The sequence below is a fragment of the Thunnus maccoyii genome, chromosome 17 (genome assembly GCF_910596095.1).
Source record: "Thunnus maccoyii chromosome 17, fThuMac1.1, whole genome shotgun sequence".
Lineage (NCBI taxonomy): Eukaryota > Metazoa > Chordata > Actinopteri > Scombriformes > Scombridae > Thunnus > Thunnus maccoyii.
In genome coordinates, this window is record NC_056549.1 from 17622201 (window position 1) to 17635450 (window position 13250).

At 39.6% G+C, this 13250-nt stretch overlaps 1 protein-coding gene across 3 annotated transcripts in view; it reads right to left on the minus strand.

Moving 5' to 3' along the window:
- stxbp5a (syntaxin binding protein 5a (tomosyn)) overlaps positions 1–13250 on the minus strand; it is a 99869-nt gene that overhangs the window by 6560 nt on the left and 80059 nt on the right. For all 3 annotated transcript variants that reach the window (XM_042391156.1, XM_042391157.1, XM_042391155.1), the window contains 8 exons: positions 13082–13229; positions 10929–10996; positions 9616–9656; positions 9130–9350; positions 7149–7330; positions 6667–6792; positions 6063–6214; positions 4055–4117 (listed from right to left, as the gene is read on the minus strand). In XM_042391156.1, the coding sequence (XP_042247090.1) occupies positions 4055–4117; positions 6063–6214; positions 6667–6792; positions 7149–7330; positions 9130–9350; positions 9616–9656; positions 10929–10996; positions 13082–13229 (1001 nt within the window). The remainder of the gene's footprint in view (positions 1–4054; positions 4118–6062; positions 6215–6666; positions 6793–7148; positions 7331–9129; positions 9351–9615; positions 9657–10928; positions 10997–13081; positions 13230–13250) is intronic.

The window sequence follows — 13250 nt, forward strand, 5'->3', positions numbered from 1 at the left end:
AAAGAGGACTGGTGAGACGCATCAAAACGGCACAGCCATTCAGGACCCTCATGCCACAGGAGCATGCATCAAGAACAAGGGAGTAACAGGAAACAGAAAATACTGAACAGGAGATGGAAGAAGATGTTGGGAAAAGAAGTAAAAAGCTACTGACTGCTAGTTTTTGTAGGCTAATGTAGGCCAACTTTGGTTACTGAATTAGGTATACTTACCCCAAACTGTCTCAACGAGTACAAAATACACTTAATTGCGACATGTATGCAAATAACTTCCACCATGATCACCTCATTCCACTTCTTTAAATCAGGTTAACTAATCATTCCATCTTTTTAAAGAGTATCAATCTAAAAGAAGACCGATAAGGGTTTTAAATATTATATCTCTGTCTGTAGGAGAAATGTATAGAACAAACTATGTTAGTGGGACCCTTGTCATGCGTGCACTGTAACATTATGCTCACTAATGATGGTTATGATAAAATTATAACCGAAGTAGCAGGTTTTCTTACATTGGACTTGCAAAACTAATCACAAGTAAAGAAATTCATAAGAAATCTCTCTAAAGCAGGCCTGACATCTCAAAGCTAAAAACGGGATATTTTTTAATATCAAATTAGATTGTTTCCATTTTGAAAATAAAGTGGCAGAAGCATGCTCTGAATGTCTGATACTCGTCACTTCCAGTTTTTTGTTTTTTAATCAGTGCTTGCTGTTGTCTTGCTCCTATTCATAACTAATACACAGAAGTCTACAAACCGATGGTTTTAAATGTTACCCTCTATTTACCTTGGAATTTAAAGGCTCTGCACGTCCACACAGGTGTTTTCATTTAATTGGGCTCATCAGACCTCAGCTCAGGTCTCAGAAGTTGGGTGGAGCTATGTTGACAATTATGTGAGGTCATCAAACTCTATGAACCAATAAGAATGATAAAGGGGAAATGTTTCTGCCCTCACAAGTGCAAATAAAATTTGTTCAAATTAGACAAAGTAAATGAAAAAACCTGTGTGGGTATACCATGGATGCCTTTAAGGTAAAATAGCCTTTTCAGTGGAGTAGATATGTTTTAAAGCTTAGAATATTTTGAACAGAAAGCCTTGTGAAATTTCAGATTTTAACAGCCCCTGTAAATGACGTCAAGCTGGGGCAAGTAAAGAATCCACAACACTGGTTGGAGTAGTGGCAGGTCTGGACAAGGTCAAAACTCTACCTGCACTCATTCTCACTTGAGTCTGAAAGAGGATGGGCTCCAGATTCCCTCATTTAGACCGACACAAAAAGTTTCACTTTTAACTGGTCAGTTAGTTTAAATATACTTAAGTAGTTGATAAGAAATTATCTATTTAATCAACACACACTGGAGGTTCACAAGGACACAGTTGGACAGATGAGTTGCTCTTGGTTCTGTGATGTCATCATACTGCACTATAGACAAAGAACGCCAATCATGTCAGTGTAGAGGAGGCCGGGACAGATACCACACGCAGGCACATGTACAGTTTGACACTCGTGCTACATACATGTAGCATGCAATGTGAGTCTTAGGCAACTGAGGTGTATCTATAAACAGCCGCAGTCCCACTCAACTTCCAGGTTAGCCTCTGCTCCATGAGCTTCTAGTTCTCTATGTAGTTTTCTGTCCAATTACTTATGTATTCAGTATCTGAGTACAGAAGTAAACAGGAGCACCTTAACATTTCAACCAAGGAAAAGGCACAGTTGTTTATATTTACATACAGTGAGAACCAAAAGATAGTGGAACAGAGGCTAACCCAGATGTGAATCCGAGCTTCAGCTCTCATTTGTCAGGGTATTTCTTCCCACTATGGTGACTATGACACGGAGGACAGAGACAGGGGGGACAAATCTGGACCACGTTTGTCTTGCCTAAACACGCTCTTATGAAAATCTTTGGCCAATCTTACCTCCTCTACCACCGCCATTGTAGAATTGCTGTAGATTGCTGTTTGACGTCAACACTTTTGGGGGTGTAAGGAGGAAAGTAAAGTACAGTAAATGTGAAGTTAGACACAGCCTTTGGCTTGTTACTATATACAAGCTATCGCTGTTCACCTTATGAGTCACTTGATCCTGAGCAGCAAAGTTGCTGGTTCAAAATTCAGGACACTGGTTTTGTTCAAATACCTGGTTTTCTGAAGTAAAAACCTGTATCCTGAAAAGGATTCACCATCAGAGTGTTTTTACATTGAGAGAATATTACAACTGACTGATTTTCATAATAAAAACAACTGGTCAAGCGAATCGAGTCTAGTTGAGGCTCCAATCCCTTTTAATTTCACAGATAAGAAAGGTCTACATGACATCTTAAGTTTTATTACATTTGTGCCTAAAATGAAAAGATTTTTTTTTTTCAGTTTAATTTGGCTATCATAATGAGCAACATTTGTAATTAAAACACCAATCATGCACACTCACAAGATTTGCAAGTGTGCAAAAAAAGAGAAAAAAGAGGGTGCTATTTACACTTTGTGTACTATATGTCCTTACAATGTTTAATGCAATGGCCATTACAGTATGACCACTTTAATTTGTTTTTCATGCAAATCAAGTTATTTCAATAATTTTCTTGACTCAACTGACACTATCTTGCCACTAAATGAGTCTGAATTCAACAGCCTGCAACTTATTTCAGGTGAAACTCCATGAAAAGATATTATAATTGTTTTTCTTCAACTGGCAGACTTTATAACTTACCAAAAAAGAAAAAGAGACAAATACACTTTGACTTGACTGAGACTTAACAGCAGATTTTTTTTGCAGGGAGGCACCTTATCTCTCTCTGTCCTATGAATAATGCAGAGCAGACAGATGTATCAGGCCACAGTCTGCTGGCACCAGACATGGGGGTTGGGACAGCCATCATACCTGGAAACAGGACTCCCCGACTTTGAGATTTGTTTTCTGTCTGACCTTTTTAAAAAGCTCCTTATTTTCAGTGTGCTAATGCCAAGTTGCCCCTAATGAGATGGATCTGGGCTGTTCTCTCTCCGACACCTTCAGCTGAAATACTAATGATGTAGATTAAGAAGGAGGCAAGTAAACGAGCAGCAGAGCATCTCATTGCTGTAATACACAACTCACTTCTTAGAAGTCATCTTCAAATAGGCTGAATATTTATAAGTGACATACAGCTGATGAAAATAAAATATTGTATCTTACAGTACAATCTATTTGTGTTTGCACTTAGTCATACTCACCGAAGTGAAAACAGTTTAATATGTTAATAGTAATAAGGAATCTCTTCAGTACAGTGCACCCAGACACATTTAAATGTTTAACTGACAGAAGATCCCTGTTCAAAATCCAAGTCAGAAGTTAATTAGTATCAAGTGATACAACACATTTAACTCTAGGATATTTTTCAGAATTATGCTATTATGCAGCTATATGTGTGCATGTGAAAACACCCACAGCCCTTCAAATTGAACTTTTTTCTTTTCAACTAATACTCGAGTTATTTTTAAATTAATGAGTTTCTCTCCCAGAATGCAGAGTTTTGTTTAACAGTTTCATTCAATTTATAATTCTTAGCTGTCACATTGAATTAGAATCATAGAGATTGGATAGAGTCTATAACCCAGTTTTCCAGGATACTGAAAGAGATTAGAACACATTTATTCCTGTCTATTGAACTCTGCAAAATGGTAAAAGAATGCATGCACAAATGGAATCTAGGGAAAAAAATACTCTCGAAAACCCATAAACGTACGGTATTAAACTCAAACAGTGCATTTCTAAAGACTGAGGTAGAAGGAAATTGACAATTTTATGGTTCAACCAAAAAAACCCAAAAAACCCTTCAGTACAATTCCAGTTTGATGAGCAACAATTTTAATAAAACAGTATTAAAAGTAGAGGCTCTTTTGAAACATTAATCCTCTTCCCTAACCAATTCTCCTCTTGCATTCAAATACATGGTATTATATGTATATTTTTGACTGGCTGACTGTTTGGATTTTTACATCTAGTAAGCACAAAGACTCTGTTATATTTATCCCATTTTTCTTTCAAAAAGACACCGAAAGACATGTTACCTGAAGTAGGGGACTTGCAGCGGTCCTCTGATGTTGCTGAGCCCTCATTGATGTCGCACAAACCTGCAACAGAGATCACACAGTTCAACTCATTAAATCCAAAATAAAGCAAGTCAAAAAGGACAGCTGGGCTGTTCATTACGTGTGCCTATAACACTTCCTTTTCTTCTTTTTTTTATCAAACATTGCCACCTCAGAACATCAGATGTCAACTGCCCCTAGAAATAGTGCACTATGTTTTTGGGAGACTGGCTTAGAGCATACATAGAAATAGATGATTTCCACACCTGATGTTCTTTTCGTTTGACAGGTAAGTGTTCCACTCATACTTTGGGTATACAACTCATACTTTAAACATGAGGGAGATTAAGGCAACTTTAACGTTTCTTTATCCAGTTTTAAAGCTAAACTCTCCCTTTCCCGTGTGTGTGTGTGTGTGTGCATGTGACATTGTCCTGTGAGGCAGAAAGCCAAGCAGACAGCAGTCCCTGTTGGCAGAGAAGCACAGCTGGACGTCTGATTACTGCTCACACTCGCCAAGCTCTGACAGGTGCCAGCCCACTGCTTACCAGTCACTGACACCAGATGCTCTGTGTGTATTTACATGTGTGTGTGCTTGTCTATATGGGAGCATTTGCCTCTGTGTGTGTGTGTGTGTTTGCGTGCACATGTGTAGCATAGCATATTTGTGCACAAACACTCACAAACCCCTCGGCATTCACACACAAGCCTTACTAATCCATCCATCAAACTTTTGGTTGAGTCTGGGCGGTACGTCGCCATGTCACTGCGGCATCATCTGTGTAGATGCATTTTCATCATCTAACACATGGTGGCAGTGTGTCCATCCTGAAAGGGTCCCATTATCTTTCAGTGTTACTATGAAGGTTGGTGCAGTGTGTGTAAAAGGGATGGGCTGTGTGATAGAGGGAGAGAGAGAGAGAGAGGGGAAGAGAGTGTGAGTGTGTGTGTGAATGAGAAGAGAGAAGGAGAGAGTCAGATGGACATAGGGACAAAGAGAGAACGTCGACCAAAGCCAGATGTAAGAGTGTTCGTGTTGTCAGAGTGCTCTGTCTTGCATTAGCCTTATAAACTAAGTCAGTAAAGCATCATTTTAGCTGCAACGTATGTTATTTATTTCTCTCCATGAGGTCATATGACTTATTTCCTTCTAATATTTGGTTCAGTTTACAGTTAAGGGAAGTTGGACCTCTTAGGTTGCTACACTTTCAGAGTGGTTGTTGTTAGTAAGCTCCAGTGGTACAAACCCATCATGTACACAGAAAGACTGATTATAATTATAATTCTAACCTAGACCTTAACTGAAAATAAACCAAGAATACCTGAATACACAGATTTTGATACTCAGTGCATTCCTGGACTGATTTTGTACTAAAATGTTGTAAATAGTTTTTGCTGTACCCACAATCCTTAAACCTGCCATCTGTCATGTTAGGCTTCATTCTCATTGGAGCTTAACATGATTGTTGATCCTCAGTGTAGTTTGTATGTGCTTACTGTATTATAGTCAAGTATGGTTATGAAGGAGAGGACAACTGTAGCAACAAATTCTGCTTGTCACAGGAAGAAAGAGTCAAAGTTGTTCCTATGGTATGAGAACAAACGTTGATGAGCAGTACTTGATGTTCATTGATTTTTTGTGCAATTTTCCCCGAATGTTTCATTTGCCTTTAAAATAAGAGCAGGATTTACAGATCATGGTTCAACTTATTCAGATGCTGAGACACATTTTTAACTGAAGAAATGTCTGCCCCTTTGTTAGCTGACACCTACTCAGTACTTGATATACAGTATTTAATTGTATATACAGAGCAGTGCTAATGCAAACTTACTGACAGAAGAGTGAACAGGATCTTAGTCATCTTTTGCTGATCCCAGAGACTTTGACAACCTTCAGAGCTTTCAAAACTTGATGTGTAGCCATTTAGCTTTTGAAACTGGACAAATATAAAGTATATGAGATCATTCAGCTGTGGTGAGTGATTACCTCCAGAGGGCTGTCGTGTCTTTCTTGGAGAGCGGGGCTGTCTCTGGTAGGGGTCATTGGAGCCGTACAGCTCGACCGTCCCTAAATTGAGCACAACTGTCTTCTGGACATAGTCCACCACCGCCAGACCGTTACTGTTGCCAAACACCACACTGAAGAGGGGTGACAGAGTAGCAGGAGGGAGGAGAGAAAGAAAGAAACAAAGACGAAAAGGCAATAGAGAAGAGGAGATACGGGTTAGAGAAACTTGGTTATGGGGTGTAATTTGGTTTTTGGAGTTTAAAGAGGCTGCAGTCAGAGCACAAACAGCTGGAATCCCCAAATTTTCATTTCAGTTATAAATTGTGTTGACAGGCCTGGTTGTCACCGTAGGCAAATATTACCAACGGGACTTACATCCTCACTTGACTGCTTGGACTGCAAGATTGTGTGCCTGTCTTAGTAGTAGTTTTAAACACATATTTTTGTCTTCATAAGATGTTCGAAATAGATTTTAGTCATATTTTTATCACTTCAGATGAAAATGCTTGATGCAGATAAAATACTTAACAGGTTTACTAAACAAAAACACTGGAAGCTGTGATGTTACTGCATCTATACTTACAGGCCGTAGGAGGAATTGAGCGCCAGACTTGTGATCTGCTGAGGAGGCTCTCCACTCACCCACACTAACTGGACCACCAAATCTACCTGGTAACCTGGGGACTGCTTCATAGGAGTGCTGCGCACTCTGGAGAGAAAAAGATGGAGTGAAATGGAGGGGAACAGATACCGCAAGAGAAACAGAAAGGAGGGGGGAAAAAAAGGCAGAGAAACAACAAAAAAAAGAAGAATGACAAGTGGTGCAGCTGCAGTTCTGAAGCAGTTGTGTGTTGAGCGTCTGGCATAAGTGGTTGCAAGGGGATGATGGGGAGGCTGTGGTTGAGAATGCTTCAGGCGCCGACTAAGTCTGTGCAAGTGTGCTTGAGGCAGAAGGCAAGACTCTCGTGTGTATGAGTGTGTATGGGTATGAGTGCGAGCGCTCCTGGTGCTTATGAGAGTTTATGTAAGTGTGTGCGTATGTGTGTGTGTGTGCGTGTTTCATACTTGAGGCAGGGCATGTTGCCTCCGTCAGAGTTGTTGCTGCTGGTGGAGGGGTGCGATGGTGGGCCGCTTGTCTGAGGGGAGGCACCAGGGGTGGGAAGCGCCGACGTCTGTTCCCCCCCTCCACCCCCGCCATCTGGAGACTCTGTGTCATTCAGCTCATACTGCATTCGCACCTCTAATAACTATATAAGGCAGGGAACACACACACATACACATTCACAGGAGAAATTATATTAGCAGTCAAGTAAAGGCACAAAATTCTTGTAAACAACAATTCCTCATGAATTCCTCTGAGGATGAGAATAATCATTCGACCGTGAATGACATCCACATACATTCACAGAGTCACTTTGATGATAGAGATTTGTTTGATGTGTGTGTAGGCAGACTGAGAGTCAAAGAGGTACTCCAAGACTGAAATATTCCATTCCTTCTAATGCCTCCTTCAGGCTATTTCTCTCCAACCTCCGCCTTCGCACACACACACATCACCTAAACTCACACATATATATATATATACACACACACACACACACACACACACAATGCTCATAAGCTCCTCTCTTTTGCATTCTGTCAGTCTCATTAGCCCCACTGATATGTGGGAGTAAAGAGTGATCAGTGCCCTTCTTCAGATTCTCACTCCCGCCCGTCTCTGTCCTCCTCTACCTTCATTTCTGCAAGGTTATAGAGAGGTGTTTGACCTTGCGCAAAGGGAGGCTGTTCTCCTAATTACAGTACAGCTCTCTACCACTGCGTATCTAGTCCTGATTCACATCCCAGTCACACACACACACTTGGAGTGTAGGAAAAAGTGTCTGAAATTTCTCTGACACATGCATCAGCGCTGGCTTAAACTCACTGGCGGTCTTTTAATTCATCCTCTTCAACAAGTGTTGCCAAGGTGCTCTAGAGCAAGGTTCTTAGAGTCTACTGATTCTTATATAAAGTGTCTCTGAGTGCCCTGAAAAGTGCTGTATAAATAAAATATATTACTATTTATCATTATTATTCAATTAGAGCTGCAACAATTTGATGATTAATCCGTTAGTCAATCGACAGAAAAAAAAACTTGGCAACTAATTGATATTAGATTAATAGTTTCAGTCATTTTTAAGGTAAAAATGCAGAATATTCCCCAGTTCCAGCCAGATATTTGTGAGGATTTGCTGCTTATTTTAGTCTTAGATGATAGTAAATTCAGTATTTATGGATAAACAAAACAGGAAATTTGAGGACATCATCTTGACTTTTACTACTCGAGAAAGAAATCAGCAGATGAATCGATAATAAAAAATAACCCTCGATTCAACCTATATCCAGTTCATGAAAACTTCTGTTTTTTTTGCACTCCATTTATTTCAAAGAACAGAATAATTACACAGTTAGGACAAAGAGTTTGAAATCATGAACGGCACCAGCTAGAATCATTAAAACTGATTAACAGACCTGCAAGGAAAAACAAAAAATCACAGTACCGCCCACGTACTTTGATTGACAAGCGATCTCTGTGAAGTCTAGTGCAACAACACCACAGCAATGACTGCTTGGTGAGAAAACTGTTGCCAGAATTATATATAAATAAAGGATCTTGCTGGTTACCAATTTAACACTCCACCGCTCCTAGTCTAACATCAGAAACTAAGCCTATATATGCGTGCTCCTTTTCACTTCTAATATAGGAGCTGCGAACATGCACACACAGATTAAACAGCATTTCTCTTTATGTCATTAAACACTGAGTCACATCACACCCCCATAAGCACTTACGTTGCCATCAAGGCAGATTATAATGACGGTCTAGCTTTGCTTCTTCACTGCTCCGTCTGTTGGCATGGCAACCATATTGCCTTTGACTAGGCAGATATTCAAGTACGTGTGTGTGTATGTGAAAGGGGAAATAGATGTTTTTTCTGTTAACGTATTAAAAAAAAACAACCAAAAAAGACGCATTTGACCCATAATGTAAACTGTTACCCACCTGCACCACCTCAGTAGTTACTTCCAGCTTACTGAAGCGGTAGATGATAACATTGGCTGACACCCCAGCCACACACAGCATCCTGCTCTCAGGGCACCAGGCCATGATCTGAATGGCAAAGGGGTCTTCATCTGACACTTCCATGCTGCTCTTGTCCTCCTTGGATCGGTTTCTGTCAAACACCTTGGCTGTTTTGAGCTTGTAGAGCACCTGGAGCATTACTAGAAAAAAAAAAAAGGAGAAAAGAGAGTAGGATCAGTTTTTATCCAAGATATCAGATATATACAGATATATACAGTAGTATACAAGTTTTGAATTTAAGTTGTGTGTCATTTTCTTTTGTTCATCCTAACTTTCTGACTTCAAATTTAATTAAAGCTTAAAATGTACTTTGTTGTCTATTGTTTGTTTTAAAATTCTAAAAAACAATTATAATTTGGGGAAGCATGACGGATGACGTGAAGCTTAGCTGTTGAGTGGACTCACTTGCAGAGGCATCCCAGAACTTCACAGTTCCATCAGCGTGCCTGAGAATTCAAGAGATGAAGAGAAAAAAAAGGAATGAGAGAGATGCTGAGATCCTGTTGTCCTACAATTGGATAGATAAAAGTTTGCATTTTGAATTCCAGTCTTCCAGATTATGCAAATATCAACACATAGACACCTCACACATCTGTTCCTAACAAAATTTGACTAATTTTCATTATATATAAATAGCAAGGCTGTTTAACCAGGAAAATAAGCAGTAGGTACACTATATTGTCAAAAGTTTGTGGACACTCCTGACAACAAACTTTTTGAGTACTTTTGGTCTGAGGCTGTTAGTCCCAAAATACAGGAAAATTTAATGCTAATTCAACATGACATTGCCTCCATGCACAAAGCGAGGTCGATACAATCAATCAAGCAATCAATCAATCAATCAAACTTTATTTATATAGCACCTTTCAAACAAATCAAAGGCAATTCAAAGTGCTCAGAGATGGTTTCCAGAGGTGTTTCCAGTGATGGTCTGCACAAAGTCCTCAACCCCATCTAAAACCTTTGACATGAGTTGGAACACCAACTCTGAGCCGGGCCTCATCACTCAACAGCAACCCCAACCATAGTTTTGGAATGAGATGTAAAAACAATTACACATGGGTTTAATGTTTGGGTATCCACATACTTTTGGCCAAGCAGTGAAAATAGCGTTAATAGCAGAACAACATTGATCGCTTAAAAATGAATTAAATACATGTTTAATGATTTTTCACAGGATTGCTCTCATCAGCAGGTGACAGCTTCTCCATTTGTTGTTACAGAAAATTACATTGACAGAAAAAAAAACCCAACATATTTCTGTTGTCATTTTCCCCTCACTCCTCTTTGTTTTGTTGCCGATTCAGCAGAGTGGTTTGGGAGAGGAATAATTTGCAGGCTGTGGCACTCAGAGAGAGAGAGAGAGAGAGAAATCCAGACAGAATATGAATACGGGATGTAGGGGTAGAGAAGAGAGGAAGAGAGGGAGGAGGGAGAGGAGCGAGAGCCTCCTACTGCCAAACCCATACCTCAATGTCACTTCTTCAGCATGTGTGTTCTGTTAAAAACGCCCCCTCTCCCCTTGTTGACAGCTTAGTGCGGGATAATAAACATCAAAACGGAGCAGAGTGCACATGACTGGAATATATAAAGACCTACAGTGAATATTTTAAGAATGGCTCTTTTGCTGTGGTGACCTGACAGTGCAGCAGAGGTGAAAGTAATGGAGTTGCATCAAGACGATAATGCTAATGCTAATGAGATAAGTATTGTCTTACCCAGTGATGATGATCTCTGGGTAGCTCTGTGTGCCTTGACCCCAGTTTCCACCACTAATAGGCCATTCCTGGATAAACAACAGACATTATATTATATTAGTGCAGATGAGAGAGTACAAGAAGAAGAATAGTTCTGTCAATATTCAGCATGTCAATAGAAACATTCTAGAAATAGATGAGATGATAAAACCACACACGTGTGAGTGCGCATGGGAGAACAGGCAGGAGTCCTTTGTGCACGTCTCTCGGCGTGTCTTGCAATTATACATTATGCACCTCAGCGAGTGTGTGTCTCCATCTGAGTGTGTGTGTGTTGGTGGGGGGTTTGGCTTTGAACACGTTGACACATACAAAGGTCACCAGGATGACTCATAGTGATCTTTATGTGAGAATGCCCTCCCGCTGCTCAGCCAGGCCTTTTGCTTAACAAAAAAAAAAAAAAAAAGAAAAGAAAATAAATAAAATAAAGCCGCAGCCAGGCAGCCAGTTTGGGTCAGTACATGCTGACATTTCCGACAGAAAGCTAGAACAAGGCGACAGAGAAAAGAACACAGGCATACATAACGGCTGAAAGAGCAGGGGGTCTGTCTCAGATGATACGCAGATAAGTGAAGGGAATGAGAGGAGAGAGGAGGTGTACAGAGAAAGAAGAGGATTGTTAGGTAATATGATACTATTATGTAGTCCATTTAGTTTCACGGAAACATTGATAAAAAAATACGGGAGTACCAATGATACAAATGAACCCACGCTGAACACAGTTTGTAAGCGATGGCATGCGGGGTAATGTCTTAACATGCTCTTCATCCTGTAACCTTGTTGTTAAAGGCATATGGCATGACGGTTAGTGTAATGTGGGACATTTACATTTCTAATTTAGGCATTAAGCTCTTTTATGACACCGCTATCCAGAGCGACATGAGTGAAAATTCCACCCTCAGGATACTATTATGCTGTTATACATCATTAATCTGTTACGGGAGGAGTTACTTCGTGAAAGAGAAGTTGTAATTTATATCATTTTGTTAATTTATTTCTGTTTAAAAAGTTTTTTTTTTGTCAGCGCTTTATTTTACAGGTCCGCAGTTTCATCATAACTTACTAATAATTTCCAAGGAAATTTCCCCAACAAGAACTATGTGATTTGGTAGTAATTATAGTGAGAAGACATTGTGCATAATGGTACATTCAATTAATTAATTTCTTCTTTAAACTTGAACTTCATTAAAAATAATTACTTGAATTTAAATTTCAAGGAAGTTCATGTTTTCCCTATAACTAGTACTATGTTTCTTTCCAGGAAACTTTCTCCAGACTTATTAGGAAAACATTCAGAAATTACTGTGCCGTGAAATAAAGTGTTACCAGTTTTTCAAAGTCCCCCCTCTACTCAAAAATGTGTTTCTCCTGTTGTAGTTGAATGTTTGACCGTCACTGTGCAGAATGATGTATCTGCAGAGTTTGACACTAGAGGGCTGTTTTCACATTCATCTGCTGAAGAGGGAAAGTTTCACTGTGCTAATTCAAAGTCTGAATTTGAGGGGTGGGCCTGAAGAGCATGATTTGGGACATCATAACCAGTCCGGAGGCTAATGGTGGTCCAGTGTGCAAGTTACAGAAGTGTGATGTGGAAACTTGAAGCCTCCAGTGCACAAACACTGAGAATGGATTTTTTGGTGAAGGAGGAGACATCTGGTATCCAGAAGTTACATTTTTGAAATGAAAAATATTTGCATATTCACTGATTATACATTTTTCAATGAGAGAGAAGGAATAGATGGAATTTTAAGGTTTTTAATGAGATAATTGTACTTTTTTGAGGAGAAAACATATTATTATGCCAAGCAGAGTATTTTTTTATATAACTTACAATATGTCTGGAGGGAGTCTTTGAATTTCTCATGGCTGCAATGCTTCCAATACTGAGAGGAAGCATGCATATCTTTTTCTTCAACAAATTCTTCTCTCTTTTTCCTTTTACATGCCAAAACGTAGAAAGAAGCCTTTGCTCTTTAATTCTTAGGGTCTGAATCCAAAGCCTGATATTTACCACTTTTTTGCAGGTGAAAGATCTTCTTTCCACAGCAGTAAAAAAAAAAAAGACACAGCACCAAACAACAAGATGCATTGTTACAACATACTGTATATAATACCTTTTTGCTGTAGCCCTGTCGTTTCTGCCGCGAGCCAACAGAGTAAAGTGCAGGTATGAGGTCCACAGGGCAGTCGGCAAAGTACTCGCAGCAGGTCACAGGAGACTCGTGGATAGTCAGAGGATAGGGGTTCTCGAATATGGGGTAACTATTAAAAAGAGAGCACAGA